Source organism: Orbicella faveolata, unplaced genomic scaffold, assembly GCF_042242905.1.
Source record: "Orbicella faveolata isolate gen_17 unplaced genomic scaffold, um_ofav_v1 contig_12, whole genome shotgun sequence".
Taxonomy (NCBI): Eukaryota; Metazoa; Cnidaria; class Anthozoa; order Scleractinia; family Merulinidae; genus Orbicella; species Orbicella faveolata.
Genome location: NW_028301539.1, coordinates 17,458,306 through 17,481,174, shown reverse-complemented (window position 1 = coordinate 17,481,174; position 22,869 = coordinate 17,458,306). Strand labels below are relative to the sequence as shown.

General features: G+C 40.3%; 1 protein-coding gene across 1 annotated transcript; it reads right to left on the bottom strand.

Annotated features, from left to right (window-relative positions):
* Positions 1-111: 111 nt before the first annotated feature.
* Positions 112-20,938, bottom strand: LOC110060815 (adenylate kinase 9-like). The gene is made up of 29 exons (XM_020767610.2): positions 20,763-20,938; positions 20,260-20,316; positions 18,694-18,757; positions 17,896-18,045; positions 17,491-17,603; positions 16,548-16,736; positions 16,133-16,261; positions 15,899-15,973; positions 15,224-15,468; positions 14,711-14,891; positions 13,281-13,437; positions 12,529-12,841; positions 11,760-11,917; positions 10,855-11,412; positions 10,029-10,336; positions 9,695-9,920; positions 9,350-9,536; positions 8,676-8,895; positions 8,110-8,178; positions 7,524-7,739; positions 6,747-6,965; positions 5,995-6,208; positions 4,360-4,561; positions 3,725-3,871; positions 3,213-3,430; positions 2,434-2,800; positions 1,467-1,565; positions 958-1,175; positions 112-532 (listed from the first exon to the last, which is right to left on the bottom strand). The coding sequence occupies exons 1-29, from the start codon at positions 20,820-20,822 to the stop codon at positions 321-323; spliced, it is 5,571 nt and encodes a 1,856-aa protein (XP_020623269.2). The 5' UTR covers positions 20,823-20,938; the 3' UTR covers positions 112-320.
* Positions 20,939-22,869: the final 1,931 nt, after the last annotated feature.

Genomic DNA, 22,869 nt, shown 5'->3' with positions numbered 1-22,869 from the left:
AACGCGAGTTCAGTATAGTGTTTGCCCACGCCTTCGCCACCGGGTGTTATAAAACACGAGCAATGTCTATTTTCCCCCAGCTGATATTGAATACAACAAGCAAAGCAGAGGTGAAAGATCAAGCGAAACGAATTTATTTACAGTGGCCAATTGCTGCAGACAACATATTTACATATCTATTATACAACATCAATTCAACTAGGCATGTAGCACCGGTCATGATATTCAAAGTATACACAGGCTTCCTTAAAAAAATAATAAATACTCTGTTCTCTAACGCGACTTTCGTCACGCAAAACCAACATTCTGTGACTGACGCATCACGCACACCACGTGGTTGTGGGTTCGATGTCCTTGAGTGCCAGAAAGGTTGACAGCTTGTGATCAAAGTCAATTGGAAGTTCCTCCGGTTCTCGATAGCGATTGGTCATCTCTTTACCGAGATAGCCAATCAGCTCGCACTCTTCCTCGAATCTCATCAATTTCTGCTTGTATTTCTTGCGAACATATTCGCTGCTCTTGGGGTTGTAGGCTGAAATAAGAAGACAAAATGCTGTGAGTTTGCACTCGCTGTATCTGCTCTCACAAAATGCACTGAAACCACAGTTTGTGACAGAGGTCTACGGTCTAAATGTAAGCCTGACATCACTGCAGCCTCTACGCCACCTTTTTTAAGCAAAAAAGAGGCAAATTCAATTTCCCCTCCCCCCGTGTTTTGGAGTGGTTTCTCGTGATTAGAGAGGGCCTCCCAGGGGTTTGGGAGAACAAGGGAACATGATCGATTTTTTAGTAGACAAGGGATATTTCTGGGATTAATTTGAGGGAACAAGGGATATCTCTACCATTAACGTGAACTTTTGGAAAAAAAAAGAAACAGCGAAATTTATAATGTATTACACGTAGTGCCCCTGGGACGCCCTAAAAAAATCGCTAGAACTCGATAAACATTATTCTTACCTTTAAGATGATAGGCGATGTAAAGCAGAGCAGACTTCTTGGCGTCAACAAACGGATACTTGGGTTTAAAACAGCCGACTGCGGTCAGCGCTTTCGTGAGAGCAGTGGCCACACTCTGCTCCATGTAACCCAACATGGGGAGTCCACTTACAAGTAAGGGCTCCTTTCGAGGCGGCAGCTTGTGTGGTAATGTCAGCCCGTAATACCTTTCTGGTAGCCTGGAAGGTTAACAACAACAAAACATCTGAGTTATTGCCGGGGCTTTCCTTTTGTTCTGCTACTGTGTGCTGTTAGTACCTAAACATTTTTGGACAAAAACTAAAAAATATCGTTTCTTTTGCGTTATGTAAATCAACTGTACAGGGAGGTTCGATTTTCTTGCAAACTGCGGACACCTCACTTGAATTCAAATATTAATTTAATATTTTAACCGATAAGCTAGACGCTATCAAAGTAAAATGTTCTTGAAATGGTCATGAAAATTAAATCCGAACAATTGTTGAAGTTACCTCATGAATTTCTGCAGTTTCTCCTCCGATTCAAAGCAGAACAATTTTTTTCTGTACTCTACCACCAAGTCTGTCTCTCCTGGGACGATATTTTCATACCTGTGGAGAAATTCCAGGAAAGTTGAGCGAAGAAATGCCACGCTCAAACCTATATCGCGTGACATCTAAACTATGCGTGACTTCAGAATAATGCTGCTAAAGTACTGTTGGGCCTTCCAATCCGAAGCTCGTCAACTCAAGCCTTGAAAAGCCTTGATTTCAAGCCACTTGCTTTAAGGCGATTTTTTCATCGTTGCACCGCAATTCATAAGTGCTTAATTGGGTCAACAGATTTTGACTTCAGTTTCATTAGAAATCAAGCTGTTCACTCGCACAATACGAGACAATTGAATGATCTTCGTTTGCCCCTCCCTCGCACTAACTGGGGCAAGCAAATGTTCATTTATCAAGCAGCGAAGGACTGGAATAGCCTCCCGCGTGAATTAAAAGACACACGTGTTTTATCTATTTTTAAAGCAAAACTGAAAACTTTTTTGAATGATTTCAGCTAATTTTAATCTTTAGAATTTTAACTTTTTAACTAATACGAACTCTTTTTACTCTTATTTATTTTAGCTTGTAGTAATTTATTAGGTAACTCTTATTTATGTCATTTTTAGGTGATTTTTATTTCGGAGGGCTCCACTGAAAACCGCCTTTGGCGAGTTGGATTCCCTCACTATATATTATTATTATTATAAAGGTAAGTACGACTGGGAGCTCTTTTATTGTGGGCCACAAAGATGTAATGGTTGTCTAGAAACGTTCAAACGCGAATATATTCCTTTTTTACTTTAAGCTTCCCTTAGATTTGAACAAATGTTCACCTAAACTTCAATAAAGACCTATATCGCGTGACATCTAAACTATGCGTGACATATGGGTATGTCGTGACTTAGAGCCCTTTCCCTAGGAAATAATAACCAACCTTAGTTTGCCATCCAAGTACGTGACCGGACAATAGCCCTTAAGTTCAATCTGTTTCGGGAACATGGTCTTAACGTCTGCCGCAGTCCTTCTTCTTGGAAGGAGCTCGGGTTCGGGGAGTTTTCTGGGGGCCAAAGGAGGTACATAACGAGCCGGGTCCGCAAGAAAGAGTTCCAGCTCCACTCGCGACGCCATCTTGTAATAACGCCCTCGAAACTCAGCGGCAAACTCCAGCGAAGAGTTGACTGAACAGTCGACCAGTTCACCGCGGTCAGCCAGGCTGACTGGACAGTATTGATCGTAGTCACCTAGGCGTTGAAGACACTCAATGGGCGTAATACACATGTCAGCCACTGAAGCTGCTTTGCCTGGAAACGAAACGAGAAACGAGACAATAAGATAATGCGAGAATAACACAGTTCTAAGTGTGATGTTGTATCTTGAAAGACCATACAAAAAAAAAGGTGACATTTTTACGCTCTCAGTGCATCGATCTTGGATATAATACTTTGGTTAACAGGACTGAAAATTCTATGTTGTAAGACTGACCACATCAAGTTACACAGAAAAAAATTGAGACAAAACTGTGCTCAGGACACTGTAGTTTAACCTGACTAATTTCCACGAAATATATTGGTCTGAAATATTTTAGATCTTTTTTCAAGAGAAAATTTTAAACAAAAACCCATCTTGACAAAAATGGTCAGCATTGAGAAAAAGCCTAAGCTGCGCCAACTTCTCAAATGAGTATACTAACGTAAACATTGTCATAATCATCACCTTCTGATAGCCTTTGTAAATACGTCTGAATTTGACGGACACTTTTCCTAGCTTCGTCCAGAGCCTGGTCCCAAATCCACCACTTGGACCGCTGACCGTCAACGGGCACCCAGTTTCTATGCTCCTTTTGGTACCAGTCTCTTACGGCCTCAATCTCCTGCTGCCAGGCGTTGAGCCTGATGCCGAGTATCTGTTGACTGTCATGCAAAGGAAGAACCCTGGGGCAGAGATGATGTACAAGAGATATCAACATATAAACTCTCATGCCAACATCAGTGCAAATTAGTTGTGCAGATTAGGAGAATTAAGGAGATATCAACGAGGGCTTCTCATAGGGAGACGTGCTCGAAGAATTTGTATTTGCCAAAATCAGGAACAAACACAAAACAAAAGCAACAACCAAAGCAAATTAGGTACACCATGTTTTAATGCAGTAATTACACGATCGCTGGCAAAAGTACTAATTTGACTCAAGCTTTTCATGCTATTTTAATTCAATCCTATAAAGTCACCTTGTAGGCGCATGACGGTCAGCGGTCCCTCTTTTCAGCACCTCGTCGTCCTCCACTTGTAGTTCCAGGACTCTGACGGGGATGATCTTTCGCTCGGTCATCAGCTCTACTTGTTTCTTTGTAACAGGATATCCGTCAAGTATAAACCTAACGAACGAACAATATGGCGTGTTAATTCACGGGAAGTTGATTAAGGGGAAACGTTTGGGACAAAAAGGAATAGTGTGTTGTTGACACTGACTGTCTTGCAGGAAAAGCGATGATTTAGAGAGAGAGCAAAAACCCAATGTGGCCGGACTAAAGTTATAAGTAGAAACGAGAAAACGATGGTGAGAAAAATTGTCAATATGTCAATCAATAACTTGTCAATCAGTGTATTCAACATTAACAACGGCAAAAATGAACAAAACTTATTTGAGTGGTCGAATAAACGGAGTAAAAATACAAAGGATTATACAGGTTGGGAATTTAGAATGTGGCCGTTGGCCGTATTAACGAGGAGGTCGCGTTAAAGGGATTCTCCTAAAAGAAAATGTATGGGCGTTTCGCCGAGACAAAAAAGTGGCTGTAACAACGAGGTGACCGTAAGGCGGGGTTCCACTGTATTGTAAACAAAGATTCCCGTATAATCTTACCCTCGTGTCTGACACTGCATATCTAGCAAAGCCACCTCTAATGCTTGTACCGCTAGCTCATCCGGCACAGGGTTACCAGCCTTAAGGTGAAGATTGATCTGACGAGCAAGCTCAGTGTACGATTGGAAATTCACAGATTTTCTTATCGCTTCACCGATGGACAGTCTCACGACGCCATACTCTGCCACAAAACGGTTCGCCACTGCAACGAAATAGAAACAACGTGTTAACACAAAAGTAAGTTGTGAACTTAAAGCCTGAAAAAAGGTTCAGGCGTGAACGCAATTCGAACCCATGACCTCTGGGATACCGATGCGTTATTTTCACAACTGCTTAAATTGTGCAATAGCAGCTTCCTTGTCTGTTGGAAACGTTTTGTGAAACAACAGATTGCTCACGGTTGGGGACCTTCCAGCTTAAATTCTTGTCATCTTTGTTTCCTTTTTAAAAGTTTGCAGGACTTTATAACCATTTCCTCCTTTTAACTATGGGGGTACCTGTGAAGGAATAGTATCCCAGCCGGGGGAGGGAGGGGGATGAAGGGGGAGGGGTAAGTAAAAGTAGAAAAACCCTATCACGTAACTTTGCGCCGAGTCAACAACACGTTCTGCGCCACGCGCACGCTGGATTGACATTGACGCAATCAATTACGCTACCAAGTACACGACTAAAATGAAAGCAAAATTTTCCTACTGTGACCAAATAAAGTTAAATGAACCTGTACTTAAAAAAGGAACACCAGAATAGCAGCATATCGCTAACCATTAACTGTTAACGTCTTCCAGTTAAAAACTAGCTGTTATCTATCGAAAATTATACTGAAATCCAACTGTAAACATGTACCTGCAGATGGCGTAGTGCGTGCGCAAAACAAGTGCTAGAGACACAAATGTTTTACTTACTGGGGAGGTGACAGGAAAGAAATGTAATGGGCACCGTAAAAATTTTCAAAAAAGATCGATAACTTTAAAAAACGCGTGGTTAGCCCTACATTTTATGTTATGAATTGGAAGTGGCAAGCCTATTCAACACTTGATTAGCTTTTCGTTGTGAGCAAAAGGTATTTAGACTGTATTTTAGCTAAAAGAGACGCTAGACGCTAAAAGCGCTGTTGGAACGATTTTGTTATTAAAAACATACCAAAACTGGTTTTTGTGTTACCACTTACCATGTAGTTTTAAGATCTTTATAAATGTGTTTGCTTTTCTGTATGTAAAGGCGAATTCTAAAGAAATCTGTGAAGAAATATCCTTGCCTTTATTTTTCAGAAAAATGCTGATGTCAGCTAATTATCTTGGAAAAATGCATGGTTACCCCAACTTTCCTTTGTGGATTCCAATAGCCCTTGCAAAGATCTGCTTTTTCCGCGTGGTCTTAGCCTGGCGCAAAAGTCTTTGTATTTAGTAGGCACCGTTCTTAATAGCCGTCACCAAACAAGGCCAACTGAATATCACTGATCAGAAGGAATTTAAACCAAAATTTAAATTCTTCCTATCACTGATATTCACGTTTTAGTCTATTCTGTCCCCTGCTCCTTCTCGTACTTACAGTATGACAAAATGAACACGTGAAAACCAAACTGAAATTTAATTTCTGCCCAGTAAAGAAAAACGCCATCTTGTCTTTGATACTTACATCCAGTCTTGCCAGACTTTGGAGGTCCGATAACCGCCATTTTGATAGGAACAACAGGCTTAGGAGAAGGCTGTTTTAAGAAACGGAACGGGCACTGCATGAACGTTTCCCGCTCGTCTCGTCCCGAACAGAAGTACACATTCCGTCTGTACACCACAGGGAAGGTGTAAACCCCGGAGCCGTGCTGAGGAGGAAGAACTTCGCCTTCCAAGAGCTGCGAAGAAAATGAAAATAATGGAGCATTAAACAGGGAGTTAACAGCACTGCAAGTATGTTGGAGGAAAATCCCTGCACTATTAACATCGCCATGAACAAGAAATTATAAAATTCATATTGTGAACTTAACTGAAAGAAAACAATTGGAATTTGTTGTTAAGTTAACAAGTGTTGTATACCAGGGAAAGTGAAGAATGCTCATCGCAGTAATATTGGAAAATTTACTGCGATGGGCATTCTTCACTTTCATCTACAACCGCAGTTCAAATATGAATCATTTCATATATACTTCACATTGTTATACACCATATATACCATCTTGCCAAGGTTCAAATATTCCGATTCAAGGATTCGAGAATATCCTACAACTGCTGATTACCATTTTCGGGTTTTTCAAAAATCAAACAACCTAACATCAAACAGGTGGTTTTGTGGAGTCATTGGTAAAGCAAGATGCAGGCGCAAAGCGTGTGTCACGCGAGACAGGACGCGCGCGGATTTGATATAAAACACGTTGACTAAGTTCTTTGCGTTACCTTGACTGGGCACCATCTTCCAAAGCGACTTGGAAACTTGTAGCCCATGGTCAGCATTCTATTCGCCAAGTAACCATCAATGGCGAAGCATCTATCAAACAGACTCTCTCTGAAATCGACAACAGGCTTGAGAACTTTCTTTATACAATATTCCACGATCCTCGGCTTTCGTCCACCGTTGATCTCAACTCGAGGAATTGAAATCTCTTCTAGCGTTTCCTGGAAATACAAAAAGAGAAGATTGCGGTTAGCCTGTTTGTAAGGAGAGCTGTAGTTATAACACAGGTTTGTCTGAAATAATTAATTTGGAAATTGAAAACAAATATCCTCAATTTGGCGAAGTAAGTTTTCCCTGCTTCGGTGTAGCGTCGAACAAGTTGCACGAGACTTTACTTTCCTTTTTAAGACAAAAGAAACATCTCGTAAAATGGCATGGAATGACAATATGCATATATGCCTGCCAATACGCTTATTCGGATCAAAGAAAAGTGGTAGAACTTAAGCTCTAGGGAATGTTACTTTCCGACGGAAAAGAAGCTGTAAAACCATGCAATATCTGTGGGTAAAAAAGATTGGCAACATATGATGTTGTCTAGCCGGTAAATCAGGTTGTGAAGCTGGTTGAAACCACCTTACTGGTTGATTTATTTCCTATGACGCTCGTCAAGAGAATTAATTTGATCAACCCAGTTTCCTCTAGCTGACCAGTTCATATGTTCTCGTCACTTACAAACCTGACTTTGTATTCGAAGGAGAAGTTAGACGCTGATCACTGACCTGTACAGTTGCCACTTTGCCGGTCTCCTCGTCATAGCGATCTCCAATCTCTGTTTTCAATCGTTCAATGGCGTCTTCTTCACTCTCCTCCTCCTCTTCTTCCATTTCTTCTTCCTCTTCGTCCTCAGCGTCCAACAGTGCCTCGATATCCTCTTCTTCTTCCTCTTCCTCTGCTTCCTCTTCGCTGTCATCGCTGTCTCGCTGCGCCTTACGGGCCTGGCAACGTAAGTGCGATTTAGTTAAAAAGTTATAAATAGTGATAAAACAGGGCCAAAATAAACTCAATTATATAGCAGACGTTTCGGGCCTAGCCCTTCCTCAGTGATAAGTATTGGACTTGGCGGCGGGAATGGAGGGAAACATCTGCTCATTAAAGAGTCTTTTCATAGCTCTCTACTTTCTCGTTTTTCATTCGATCGTTGAACGGGGACAGAATCGCGAGAGAACTGGACGCCAGCACAAAACGAAAGACCCCACCCCGTTTCGCGCTCGAGCTCGCTTTGCTTGCTTTTTCCTTCGCTTGCGTTGAAAAATAGAGAGGCTGTGAACAGTGTGTAAAGAGTTATGACTGCAAAGCAGTACTTACCTGTTTTTCGGCTTTCCTTGCCGCGATCTCCGCCATCTTTTCCTCCCGTCGCCGCGCTCGTTCTTCGTCCTTTTGATTAAAAATAGAACGACAAAAGCTCAACGATAACTCGAAGCAAACAGTTCATTTTGTTCAAACTGTCGTCATTTATCACTTTTTAAGAAAACACGCACCCTTCAAAAATGTGAAACAGAATACAGCAGCACAGTACCGTCTCACATTTTTACGTGTTATACTGATGCGAATTATCGTTCTTTTACAAAAGGCTTCAAACGTGTTTTCATTTACTCCATTACTCGTCTGAGATCACCAGGGCTCAGTCCTGTGCTTTCGGGACAGATGTGAAGTTTTCAATGGAGTGCACCCTACTTTAAGTGATGAAGCTCAGAAACAAACTTTGTGCACGTGTAACAAGCGTCAGATACAACAAACCAAAATGTTCGGACCCGAACAAGTTCTTTCAATCGGGGGCTACATTGTAATGCCCACAAAATCCGTTTTCATTACTGGTTTGGGAATGAAGAACTGTTGAATCATTGCACGTAGAAGCAGAGTCTTCAACTCACCTTCTGTTTCTTGGCTAAAGCTCGTTGTCGTTCTTTCTCTGCTTCTCGTTTGTCCCGTTTCTTGCGCCATTTTTCCAGCAGTGGTGGCAGAAGCCGGTCAACAATTTCAGTGTCTTCTACTGCGAGAATGACGGCTATGTCTGGAAACAGGCCAGAGGAGGACAGGTAACGAGCCTCGGCTTCAGTACGAGGGAAACCCTCCAAAATGAACCCAGTAGACCTGGTAAGAAACCCAAGGATATTCTAGTCAGAAACAATAAATAGCGCTGATTTAATACTTTTAATTAGTGTTCACTTCCCCATTTGGAAATGTTTGGCGGAAATCAAATGAAAGTTTGGGCAAACATACGCCTTTTCTTGTCCGTCTATCAAACCTGAGCGTACAATTGTCAAGGGCAAAGACGCATCAGTAATGCGAAAGAAGAGAAATTATTATTTTTTCTCTCACTTTCACAGTTGATCTTTTTTCCACCCTTCCGAAAAATCAGCATCCCATTCCACCTGACTATACTGCGATCATATTTAAGCAGTAAATTAAATGTAGCAGCTGATCAGCAACTAAATGCTCCCAACTGGAACAGCAAATGTCCGCCAAGAGTCGTGAGATTCTTGTTGATACAAGATAGGGCTAATATTGCACTGTCTCACATTATCTATTTATCTTCGTGACTCACCTAAATGGTTCTTCGTTCCACCATGCAGGCAGAATCTTGTCCAAAGTTTCGTTCGGTAGAGCTTCTCCTTCAGCTAAATTAGCGCGAATGCTTTCTTCCTCGTCAGTAAGTTCCAGTTCAGCCTCGTCCTCAGTCCCTTCCTCGCCTTCACCCTCACCCTCTCCACCCTTAGGAACAGTTTCGGTATCTGACGAAAAAGCCCACAGAACATTTTGTTATCAAAATGAAAAAAAAAGAAAGTCAATAATAAAGAACTCGGACTCGCACAAGATAATGGGAACTTTGATTCCGCTAAAACAGAACTTTTCGGGAGCAAAATTTAAATTGCATATTTTGATTACTAACCAGTTCCCTCCAGTCCATCAGGTGCCGTGACGGCCTGTTCACCAGACTCCTCTTCGTCGTCCTCATACTCGGGTCCAATCCTCTTCTTGGTCTTGGCGATGATAAGCTCTTGCAGACGGTCCTTGAATGAAATGTGAAACACACCCATCTGCTTGGCAAGACGACGGCCATGAAGGGTTTTTCCTGCTCCTTTGGGACCGACGATCAGAAGACGAATTGGAGGAGGCTACAAACCAAGGCAGAAAGAAAAATGGTCACACAAAGCAAGAGTACACAATTTTACAGAACAGTTTTCAAAATCCACAGGAGTCAAAATCTGCTGACAGTTTCTCACCTCAAGAGGTTTGGTACTCGGGAGGAAACTCTCTGGTTCTTCTAAGAATGTACCTCTGGCTTCAGGTGATGAGAAAAAGTAAGTTCTCTCGCGGTACTTTGCTGCACACTCAGCGATACCAGGCCACAGAACAAACTTCTCCTTCAGCATCACGGGACAGTAGTGATTAGTGTCACCAAAGATCTTCTTGTCCTTGCTAAAAATGTCTTCTTCCTCCTCCTCTTCTTCCTCCTCTTCCTCGGCAAAATCTTCTTCTTCTTCGTCTTGGTCCATTCCGGTGTACTCCCATCCACGGTAGCTAAAGGGAGCTGCCAGAGAAAAGCAAATCTTGAGTATCAGCGCACATTAATACACATGCACAACAGAGCAACTGACGATGACAGCAACGAAACCGTTACTCCAGTTCTGCACCCCCTTCTGTCACGCAACGCTTCGCTCTCAGGGCAAAGCGTTGCGTGAAAGAGACAGGGCGAAAACTGGACTAAGAAACCGTTTTTATAATGTTCTGCTCGTGTTTTTACAAATTAAGCTAAGTGAGAGTGCGTTATGCAGAATTTTGGTGCATTACTTGGCCATTCTCTGCGAATTCTCTGTTTTTATAGAGAACCGTAATGAGTTTTATTTCGTTTCAGTCATTGCTTTTATTCATTAAAAGTCCTCAGGATAGTTTGAAATCCCGTAAACCAAACCATTAATGCATCTACCGTGCAGATAACTATCGTCCTTGGACCTTTCTCGTGGTTGCTAAAGCTTTCCAGTTTCTTCTTTTGTTTAGCGTTTCTTTTAACGACTGTAGCCTACATTTTCCCTGTTCCTACACACATACCTTCAATTCTCTTGATGACCTCCTTGTTCAAGTTGTCTGTCTCCTTTTCAACGGACACTGCGATAGGTTCAATGTTGTTTGTGCCTTTCAATACAGACAGCAGCTGAGGGAAATCTTGATCAAATTTCGTTCTGAGATTCTTAAACTCTTCCGTCTCTGGTGTATTGGGTGGCATGTCTGAATCCAGAACTAGTTCTTCCTCTTCAGGTCCTGCACCTAGAGTAAGATCTTCTCCCGAGGGCTGCAGCTCGGGTGTCTCTATATCCTTGGGTTCAGCCTCAGCAGCAGGAGCACCGGCAGCACCCTCCTCTTCCTCTTCCTTAGCTTTCTCCTCACCTTCCCCAGCCTCCTCCCCCTCTTCCTTATCTCCGGCCTCCTCTCCTTCACCAGCTTCTTCTGCTTGTTCCCGCCGAAGTCTCTCTTCCTCCTCTTTTCTCTTAGCTTCCTCCGCAGCCTTCCTTTCCGCTTCTTCTCTAGCTATTCTCTCCCTCTCTGCACGCTCTGCTTCCTGACGAGCCCGCTCCTCTGCCCGTCTCGCTTCCCATTTCTCATGAAGTTCTGGAAAAGAAGAAATCATTCAGCTTGAGTTTTTCCCAAGCAAACAAAATATGAAACGCGAACGAACGTTTGCTGTGCTTTCGTAGAATTTGCTGTCTCCCAAAATAGCTTGGGCATAGAAAACATTTCCGTCCAAAGGCCAAAATAAGAAAAATCTCTTTACTAACTCTATTGAATTTCTTTCATAATTAGCTCTATGAATGATTGCATATCTTTACGCCAAACAGTTGTGTGCTTTGCATTTAACTGATTTTGCAAAAGAAGAATGTACAATTAAATATTATGCAATTTTTTTTTGTAAGAGTAAGCAATGTTTGTTTGTTTGCCAGTCTTCCCCTGCTACATACCTTCTTTGTTAGTGTGATACCATCTTTTGAGAAGAAATTCTCCATTGTCAGTGTCATCTCTCAGGTAAATCACCTCGTCAGGAACAATATTCCTTTCAATCATAGAAGTGAACTGCTCCCGTGTTCTTGGAAAGTTGTCCAAAATGTACCCACCAGCACTTGGAATGAAAAACAAAGAAAACATTAGCACCCAAATGTCGTTGCTACACTTAGCACTGAAGTAATCGTCTTGAAGCGATTTTTGTACAACCTTGAAATGACAACGCGTGAACTGAAGCAAAGAAATAAACGAACTAGAATGGAGCAACTTGATTGGTTTAGCGAATGGAAACGAACACGAGGGACGTTTGGTTATTACACGAAAACGCAAAAGGAAAGTGGACGGATTGACGTCACTTGCTTTTCAGTATTCTGATAGGTCAGCTGAACAAGGGTTTCTCCATATTAGGGATATGTTTGGCGGGAAAACACACAAGGCTCTTTTTGGTCGATTGGTCCTCTGAATCACTACTGGCGGAAAAGTCAGGAAAACAGTTTTTTGAGGCCTAGTTAATAAAGGGCAAGGGTTATTTTTGAAACCCATCAAACTTCCAAAGAGCAAGCAAAGGTACCAGATTTATGTTGCAAAGTCCACGACCATGAATAACCTTTTGTTTTCTCCTTGCTATATGCATGAATTACGTAACGAAAACCTTTCTTTTGGTTAGTTCTGAGGAAAACACCTATTGTGTTTTGTGCAAAGCACATCTCTACAGCTCTATAGACTTACTGTGGTCCATCAGGATTCAATTTTTGCAGCTCAGCATATCTTTGCTGGATCGCTTCCTCGATCACGTCAGTGTACTCGTCTGGAGACAATTCAGGCTCTCGCTTCTCAGCTTCAGCCATCGCTTCATTGACAATTTTAACAACTTCAGGATGATTAGCATCAATCGGCAATTCTCCTCTAGCAGACTTCTTGGGTTTTTCATCGCCATTTGTTTCGTCATCATCCTGTGTTTTCTCCCCTTCGTTAGCTTCTCCCTCATCGCCATCTTTCTCTTCCCCGGCTTCTTCACTGTCTTGAGCCGGGGGTGGTTCAGCTGTTGCAACACAAAAGAGTAGAAAGTAAATCTCTTATTTTCCTGGAATATTTTCATCGTACATGTAACTTAACTGCTAATTAATGGGAACACCAGACCGTGTGGGGGGGGGGGGGGGGGGGGGAGACTCCCATGTGGAAAAAGTTGGAAATGCTCGTCAAAAATATTCGAATCAAATCCCGAAAGAGACCAACCTGGGTGTGGCTCCTCTTTTTTGATCCCTTTAAATGTACCACTTTAAAACGGAAAGCATGTTTTTTTATTACTTCAAGTGCAACCCTAAAAGATTCCTTGAGTGCTAAAAATTGTGGAATTTTGTTCTGGACACCCCAGATGAGACCAAAATCCGTGATTTACACCGCTAAGCGAGCCGAAACGAGAAGCATCCCCGACGTTTTCACACTGGAGTTCCCCTGCCCCTAAAAGGCAGCAGGCTTACGCTCATCCTCGTCCTCCGCAGCTTCAAGTTGTTGTGTTTGCACTGCAGCAGTTATTTTAGAAATCGCAGATTCGGTAGTCTCATCTCGTAATTCATCCATCATTTTCTTCTTGGCTGCTTCTATCCGTGGCTTGATTAACTCATCGATGTCAAACACCTGTAACACAAGATGAATGCAAGGAAATTTTATCTCAGTTAATTCTCTTGGCTTCCAAGAATGTGTTGTCAATAGGCCATATTCATATTCTCGGCAATGGACTGGAACTAGCTTGAAATGGAGGTTCATGCGGGGGAATATCATTAAAAAGTGCTTAGAGTCATTTGCATTTGAAAAGACTCCCTGCAGGAGCCTCAGTTGCAAGCTAGTTCCACTCCGATACCGAGAAGACGAACATGGCCTATTATAATTCATTCCATCTGATACCTAAAAAAATAAAAATATGCCGTGGAAACACTTTTAGTCCTGACATCAAATTGAGGGTTCCCCCCCGGGGGGGGGGGGTGTACTTCCAGAAAAGTTGGGTGGGGGTGTGTGGCCCACTTCTTAAAACCCTCACTCACCAAAATCTGCGTTTTTTGCTACCTTATTTATGACCTGTCCAAAAATTTGATAGCTGTTACGAACACAGTTGCCCCAAACGTAAGTTACAGGTATGAAGGGCTTTTGTTGATGGTTTTATTGATAAAGATGAAAGCATACGAAGAACATAAACATAAGAAACATACCCAATTCAAGACTAGAGTGCTAAAACCATACCCTATTTATAACCAAAACGGCCAAAATCAATACCCTATTTATGACCAAAATGGCTAAAAAACGATACCCTTTAAGGCTGCACATACCTATATAGCCCATGTAAGGGAGTACCCCCCTGGGGGGGGGGGTTCCTTCAAAAAGAAGGAAAAGGTGCCTTACTTGTCAAACCATCTGACCCCAGTTGTTTGAAAGGTGGATAGCACTATCCATCGGATAAATCGTTATCTAGCAGATAAGTGTTAACAAAACAAACTACACTGTCCACTGGATAGTGATTTATCCAGTGGATAGTGTTATCCACCTTTCGAACAACCCAGGCCAGAAGACAGTTTACCAACATATTTTACTCTTTGTCTTTCTTTATTTTTATTATGTTTTTGGTCGGTATTCAATTATTTTTTCCTAAGATTCAATCAATGTGAGGATCAGATTCAGTTTCTATGTCATAATGTTCACTTACATGTAACTCCAAAACAAGAGGTACTATTCAAACATTGTGCAAAATTCAACTTTGTTGCATTAGGTAACTGCTTATAAATGGAATATCAGGACCTCACAATCTGCAGATGTAATTCTCATAACTTGCCTGGTTTATTTGCCATCGATAAAGTTAAGAGAAATTACACCTTAATCAATGCTGAAAATGGGAGGATTAATAAGTCATTTTCTGTACCTTGGCTTTGTATCTTTGGGCCAGTGCATGAGCCACTGTAGTTTTGCCAGAGTGAGGCGGGCCTAAAACACACACTTTACAGGGAGGGCAAGGCAATTGAGGAGCCAGGAAGGGACGAGGATTCCGCAAGAAGTGTGCCAATGCTTCATTTGTTGACATCACATACAGTTTGTCCAAGAAACTGAAAGTTAAAGTAAGAAAAGTTACAATTTAAGAATTATAAATGGAAACTGGTGAGATGTTAAGGGAACACGATGAACCCTTTTGGGGAGGGAGAAGTAGCCTACAATGAACTAGCATCCCTTCCAGGTGAAGGTGGGGGTAGAGCAATACTCCTCGTTACTCCACGCTATGCACAGAAACCAGAGTTTATTATCTGCAAGCCAAAGGCTGATGAAGACTTAGCCACAGTAAGCTTGAACTTTCACTTTTTTTTCACTCTAATTTGGCAGCATTCTCCGGTAAGCATTGCACAATTTCGGACAAATTGACCAGCATTATAATTTTTTTTACCTGACAGAAAACTGTGCCATTCCCTGAACAATGTTGCCTTCTTTCAGTGAAACAGGGCATGCCCGTCCCCACTTACTGCGACGCCAGCGGAACTTGGGTGCCACCATTTCTGTTGCTGCTAATGTCCGAAGAAGGTCATCAGTTTCAGTGTCGTCTGATATTTCATCACCTTCCTCTCCTCCTTGGAGGCGCAAGGGAACAAGGGCGTGGTTCAACTTGAAGGTGTTAAGTTTCATCATGAGGGACTACCATTGCAAAAGAAGTGAAAAAGTACTTCAAAAATTAGTTAACATAAATGTGGAAAAAAACTCAGGGGACAAATGGACATTTACAGCCACAAGTTATTGCTACAGTGATCACAAGTATCTACTCTAACAATATTATTAATTGAGAGGACTGAAATCTCTATAATACCAGTTTCAGAAATAATTTTTTTGCGAGGGCAGTCTTGGAAGAGAGCAAAATTGCAACTTGTTTTCATCACTTCTCAGCCATCATAAATGTATATAAAAGCTATAAATTAATAAATGCGGTTTGCGACACCTTTACTAGTACATAGTAGTAAAGGAATTTTAATCTTTACATACCTCACACAAGTGCGGCCTTATGTGTGACTTTTATAAGGGATATGTAGCCAATGAAAAAACTTGAAAGAAGAAACTTAGTTTTACTCACTTTAAAGACTACTTTTGGATTCTCATTGCCATCTAACTCTATGAGCTTCTGTTGATCATGATCTGCCATGTAGTCCTAAAAAAGCAACACAGATCAAATCACATTATTCTATAGAGTGCTTGCATCAATTTATATATTTATGCATGCAATGAATCATATAATAAGAACAATTTCTTAATGGAATTCTATCTTTTACCGAACACTGTCAGAACAAGGTATATCAATGGACAATACCTCCAGAGTTCTCAGCATCATATCCCGATATTTCTTGATGCTAGAGGCCACATTCTGAGGCAAGTCTTCCGGCCTTGTCACAAGTCTTGCAACCAATTCGGGCGTGATCTCTTCTCGCTCTTCTTCGTCCTTGTAGAAAAAACAAAGTTTGATTTAAGTTAAACTTGACTGATCAGTCACAAATGTAGCTGTGTCACGTGATAGCATTTCAAGCAATGTTATAAGGGATGGACAATTGTGTTTTTGAAGGGGGGAAGGGTTGGGCAATTTCCAAAAACAATTCCTGCACTGTAAAAACTTCTGGGAAAAAAAATCATGCAAGGGGAGCCATGGGAAAAAAAATCAAACAAGTGTCTTCTGCTATCCTCAATCAATGAAATCAATCCTGAAATGCATCACTATTATCATAGCTGACCTCTTCTTCTTCTTCAATCATTTCTTCTTCAGCTTCCTCCTCCTCTTCTTCTTCTTCCTCTTCATCCTCTTTGTCTTTTGCATCAGTGGCCGGAGCCTCTGGGGCATATTCACTTTTTGTGTATATTACATCAGTTAGAGGATCTACACGCTGCTCACATCGGCGTTTCTCCAGATCCTTGTCTGGGATCTGGTAAGAAATTTTAACACAAAAAGAATCAATGTGAGGGGAACTACATTAATCAGGTCTATGTACATGTACATGTATAATGGTATGAGCATCTGAAGTCTCAAAGTCACCTACAGTGTAAGTTGATGTTTTGACCATCAAGTATTAAGTATAAACGTGTACCTGTCTTTTTGGATACCAGTCACTTTGGCAGAAAATCTAGCTATTAGAGTTGTTTTACACTATGAGACTGTACTCTGTTGTAAGTTATTTTAATAACTCAACAGTAGTTCTCTAAGAGGACTAGAAGTTGGAAAAAGGTAGTAGAATATCAGCATTCTGTTTCCACCAGGAAAAGATAGACTTTATGTAGGAAATAGAGCGGTATTCAATTGAGGTAATTACTTTGGTTTTGGTTTTGGTTTGGCTTTACTATGGTTTGAGATAGAGCGTTTTTCAACTGAGTGTCAAATTCAATGTAATTAGACAATTACTTTGGTTTAATGCTTTTGTTTTACTACGGTTTCAGATTGACTGAGTAGTCTATTATTGGTAAGTAACTGGTTTGGTTTTGGTTTTACGACACTCAATTGAAAACTGCTGTATTTACTAATGAATAATTTTTTTTAGCAAAAGTTGTGGACAATAATTTTTTTTTACAATTTGTAGATTTTCTGGTCTACTGAATCTTAACAACCAACAAATGTAGATCAACTAAAAGGAATTTGTTCAAATACTTATGTTACTATTAAAAGTACATCAATTCTATCTTCACCTTGATGTTGATTATAAAATCTGGTGTAAGAGGGAGATTCTTCACAAGGTCAAGTTGATCAGCCATGGATAACCAGTCCTCACACAACGATGGAAATCCATCCAAAACATATCCTGAAAACAGAAAGGAAAATAAATAGTCCTCCACTAACTTTTGCCAATATTTCTTTTGTAATACTCCATCTTGTGGATATTTTAAAACAAGGGATTTTTCTGACCTCTAGTCTGGCACTTGATCAACATTTCTAATGTAACATTTCTGTTGAAATACATGTCCTGCAGCATGTGCAAGTTTTAAAATAAGAAATTATTCTTACCTCTAATTAATGGAACTTGAAACTACTGTTCGCCGCTAATTAAAAGTTATTTTATACACTAATCTGAAAATTCCAGAGATTGTGCTTACCATGATGGGAAACTTCTGGGGAACTGACTTTTTCCAGCAAGACTTTTGCACATACTTCTTCAGGAATTGCTTCACCTTTGAGTAAAATACCTTGTGCAATTGCACCTAGTTCAGTCTGAAGCTCAATTCCTTGATTTATTATTTCTGAGCCTTGGGTGGAAAAGAAAGCAAGCTATTACTCATAAATTGAAGCTCCAAGTTCTGCACTGTCTTATACATGTACATGATGCACAAACAGGTTATTGACCAATTGACCAAGCTTGCTCAGTAGATACGATCTTTAATTGTTTGCATATATATGGACCAAGGTGCAGTCAAGGTACATAAACACACTCATATTCAGGCATCTTGAACAAAAATGTTTGGTCAATATAGGATTTACATGTATTGTATGGAATTCAGAACAAAATTTGCTTCTCAAAGGATACTGCTAGTAATCCTGGGTAAGCAAGATAGTTCCATCTTGCCCACCAGCAAATTACAACACAGGATTCAGTTTGTATTGCCCACTTACAGAGCTGGCCATATATAATAAAATCATGTAGTTTAAGTGTATAATTGTTATCAACCATGACTTGTCACAAGTTTCTACATGCGCATACAATTTCAAAATTTGATAATGAGCTAGGAAAAACTGATCCTCTTCATCCTAGCTTGAACATACAGTCATGTATCAACGTCATAATGGATCCTTTTCCATTGTCTTCATGATCTGCCTTGCCCCATTTTTACAAGTCTTGCTCTTTTAATAATTACTCCTACCAACCCAAATAGAACTTTCCTGGCACATGTACTTACCATTAATTAGCTCACATTTCCATGCTCTGGCAAGCTTCTTTGCAAGAGTAGTCTTGCCTGATCCCTGATTGTAAAGGAGATAGCATTGTTACAATGTACACAAAACATACATCTACATGTACATGAACAGGGAATTTCTATTGGAAGTGACCTAATCCTAACTAAGTACAGATACAGTGTAGGTCTTATAGTGTGTAACTGAGTACAGGTGTATAATTATGCGGCAAAGTTTTGTTAAAAACAGTTTATTTTGTGAGGAGTTACCGATATACTATCTTCTATAGCTTGGTGAATAACTGAGAGTGATTTGTAAAGTGTAGTTCCTGAAAATATCCATACCTCCCCCATGGAAGGGATTTTTTCCAAGCCCCCCCACCCCTATGGAAATTCCAATTAAATTTAATGCATTTCTTTAAATTTTTTGGTCTTAGAGAACCTCCCACCCCCCCAGGAAATTCCAATTCTTCTGTGGGGGGAGTATGGATATTTTTTGGTACTGCACAATGGTAATTGGAGTAAAATCCAGAGACTAGTTGGGTGAGCAATTTCAATAACCTGTACACAAGGGAAATTTAAAACTGAGGGAAGGATAAATTAATTTGGCACCCACTATGAGACTTGTCCATCTGACTTAGCACCTGGTGTTTACATGATGTGATATAACACAGGGATTAGTTGCCTTGTCTGTCCAACCTTTATTTTCAGGGGACAAGTCACAGGGACTTCACACTTCAGTTTTAAGCAGTTTGAATTGTGCAGACATAATTTTGACTTTTGCAACAAGATTTCCTGTCAAAAAATGCATTTCACATGCAGGGACTTGTTCCTGAGACTTTTCATCGGAGAGGTCACATCATGTGAAAGCCTTTTTCTGTTGACAACTTAGTGAAATATCTTATGTGTACATGTATGTGTACAAACAGTTTTAATTTGGCAGCTGTAATTGGTCATCTACATGATCATCTGTTACACAACTAATAAGTATAGTAGAACGTTGTTATCTTGAACGTGGCCATCTCAAACTCCCCGCTATCTAGAACTCAGATCATTTTCCCTTGTTTACATTTCCTCAGTCAAATACTGGACAATGTACTATTGACTATTACTATTGCCGGCCCCCGACATGTTGAACTTTTTTTGTTTCCCTTAAGAGTTTGAGATGATGGGGTCCAACTGTATTTCACAAACCAATCAGGAATGAGAATTTTGAACAGATACAATTAACCACATGATTGTTACCATTATTACTGATGTTCAATTACATGTACAACTGTAGTATTTGTTGTACCATAATTGGACCACACACTAACAAATCTTTGCTTGTAGAAACCAATAGAACATACATTTGTACACTGTAATACATAGCGTCATGCAATTCAAGGGGTATCATGCTCGGATTCTCAATTTTTAAATCATTTAGCTGAGAATTGTATTCCAAACACACTGATGTCACCAAAGTAAAACTATATACTATGTAACCCTGATAGCCACATCAAAGGAACTCTTCAACAGAGTTTGTGTACATCTAAGTTGTGCAAGCACAGATCTGTGACATACTGTACCTACCGGTTTCCCAATGACAATAAAACAAGTTGGTTTGGAGTTCAGAAACCTCCTTTCGGCCTAAAAGGGTGTGCACGTTCAAAATTAGTCAAAAATAAATACTTTTGGATCTAGCCATTCAAGACGAAGTTCATCATCTCGATGACTCTTCGAGGTTCAACCTTAAGGCTAAAAAAAAAAAAAATCAAGAAACTAGTTTGAGTTACACCATGGCTAAATGTACTGTGCACAAAACACGAGTTTAAGCAAGAGAATCTGGGACATCTCAAAAAGCATCGATCGATCTCACGGAATTGAGAGTTTTCGATCGAGTTTCAGAGTGTTAGATAATATGAGATTACAAACTTTGGACCTTTTGGAATCTTAAATAAGGTGCTTTGACTTTAAATGCAAGTTTTTCTTGCAACAAAGGCAAGCAAATGGAAGAAAACGAGACTACTCAAAAACACTACACGGACCAGTTTCCAACATGTCGTCTCGGATTGGCGCCAAAATTCTCATCTTACCTCGTCCTCGTTGAACGGATCTTCCTCTGTTATACTGGTAGTAGAAGTATTTTCAGCCATGCTTATTAAGGTTTGTCTCAAGTAATAAATTCAGATATCTTGCATGTTGTTGTGCATTTCGTTGTCGACTGACTTCTCGTCTCTTGGCCGCCTGGATTTTGGGCAGCTGTCATGACAACCAAAATGTTTACGACCAAAACGGCGGGGGTCTGGGTCTCGACTTTCAGCCGTTTTGCCCGCGTTCCTTGCCGCACAAGTCGTGGGTTTTCGCGTTGTGCGAGTATCTTACGGCAGCCCAGAAGGGTCATCTACCATTTTTATTTTTTTAATGTTCGTTTTAATTTTTGTTTTAATTTTCGTTTTTTTGTTTCCGTTTTTGTTTTTTGTCTTTTAATTTTTGTTTTCGTTTTTGTTTTGTTAATTTTGTGTTTGTTTTGGTTTTTAATTATTATTTTTGTTTCCGTTTTAATTTTGTTTCTTAAATTTTTGTTTTTGTTTTGTTTTTGTTTTTCACTGTCATTTTTTTTTTCTGTTAAAAAAAAAAAGAAATAAAAACGCAAACAAAAACAAACAAAAAGAAAAAAATACAAAAAAAAAAAAAAAAGGCCAAAACGAAATCAGTGAGTGTAGACCATCATGCTTTGCTGGCAATATTCATGACATGACCATTGTGTGATCTTTTGGCCGTCAAGCGGAGTCACACATCGGTTACCATAAACTTTACGGCCATTTCATTGCTCGTCTATTGGGAGAAGAATGTAGCAAGTACAAAGGTCACAAAGATTTCAAGTAAAGTCAAGGATATTTCTTCGTCAACTTTTTTAACGAATGTAATCTTAAGCTCTCACAACGAACTAATTATTCCACGCGCTCTTTGGAGCTTGCAAGACTTGCCTCATTTGTTTTGAAAGTCTGGCTACGGCCCTAAACTTCTACTGGCTTCAAAAGCAGCGAAGAAATTATTTTCACGTTCTAAGATGATCGTTTCGTTGTTTGCGTGTTCTGTGTTTTATTTCTATTTTATTGTTTGAGGTTTTCGTGTTTGAGTGTGATAGAAACTTGACAGATGCAAACATATTGCACGTGAGCTCCTTTTGGCGAAGGAGAAAATATTGGAAGGGACCCATACTTTACTTAGGCCACTGAAGGAGGACATGAACATTTGTCACGACATTTGTCTTAGTCCTCGGAATTTGCCTTTCGGTACCCCACACAAGAGTGGCACACAGTACAAAGACCCCCTTTGTGGTAAACGTTATTACTTTCACGTCATGGATTGTAAAGTTCCCAACTGCAAGTGAAGCATGATGGTCTACACTCATCGATTTTGTTTCGGCCGTTTTCGTTTTTGCTTTTGTTTAATGTTTTTGTTTTTGTTTCCTTTTTGAACGCAAAAAAAGCAAAACAGAAACCAAAATTACAATAAAACGAAAGGCAAAACGAAAACTAAAACAGAAATTACAAAAACAAAATAAAAAACAAAAACAAAAAAAAATGTTAAAAATACAAAAAAAAAAAAACCAAACACAAAAATTTAAAAAACAAAACAAAAACAAAAATGGTTGGTGACCCTTCTGGGCTGCCGTAGTACGTTCTCTTGCGGATTTTTCACAGTGATGGCAACCAGGAACCAGGGCGCTTGTATGTAGGGCGGATTGTAGGGCGATAATACGACCGGGTTCGAGCAAAAAGGTTGGATGCAAGAGACTGGGGTCAATTAGTATGAGGAGATTCCCGTTACTTCCAGTCTGGAGCTTAGATTTCCAAAGAAATTCCACGGTACTCCAATCTATATGAATAAGCAACCATTTTCGTGCATTTCTTTGTTCTGGGCTAATGGAAAAGGTGAGGTTTTTAGGGTCGAAAACAAGACTTCAATTTCGCACTGTGAATGAATAATATCTGCTCGCGCTGGTTGTACGCGTAAATAAGCTTCTGCATTTCTTCTGACTTATGTATGAATAAAGCTTATGTAAGAACTCTCTACGCTGGAATCGAGTTAATTTGTGAGTTTCTCATAACAATACTTAATCATAACCAAAACCTGTTTTTGATGGTTCCTTATTGTTTCTGCTTGTTTGGCGAGTTTGCAAAAATTTCTGAAAGG

What these genes read in the sequence shown, in the direction of transcription:
- LOC110060815 (XM_020767610.2), bottom strand. Translation starts at nt 20,822, where the DNA reads ATGGCTGAAAATACTTCTACTACCAGTATAACAGAGGAAGATCCGTTC. An exon ending in TTATTGTCATTGGGAAACCG is followed by an intron (nt 18,758 to 20,259) that starts GTAGGTACAGTA and finishes CTTTACAATCAG; the next exon opens with GGATCAGGCAAGACTACTCT. An exon ending in AAACTGCAGAAATTCATGAG is followed by an intron (nt 1,176 to 1,466) that starts GTAACTTCAACA and finishes TTAACCTTCCAG; the next exon opens with GCTACCAGAAAGGTATTACG.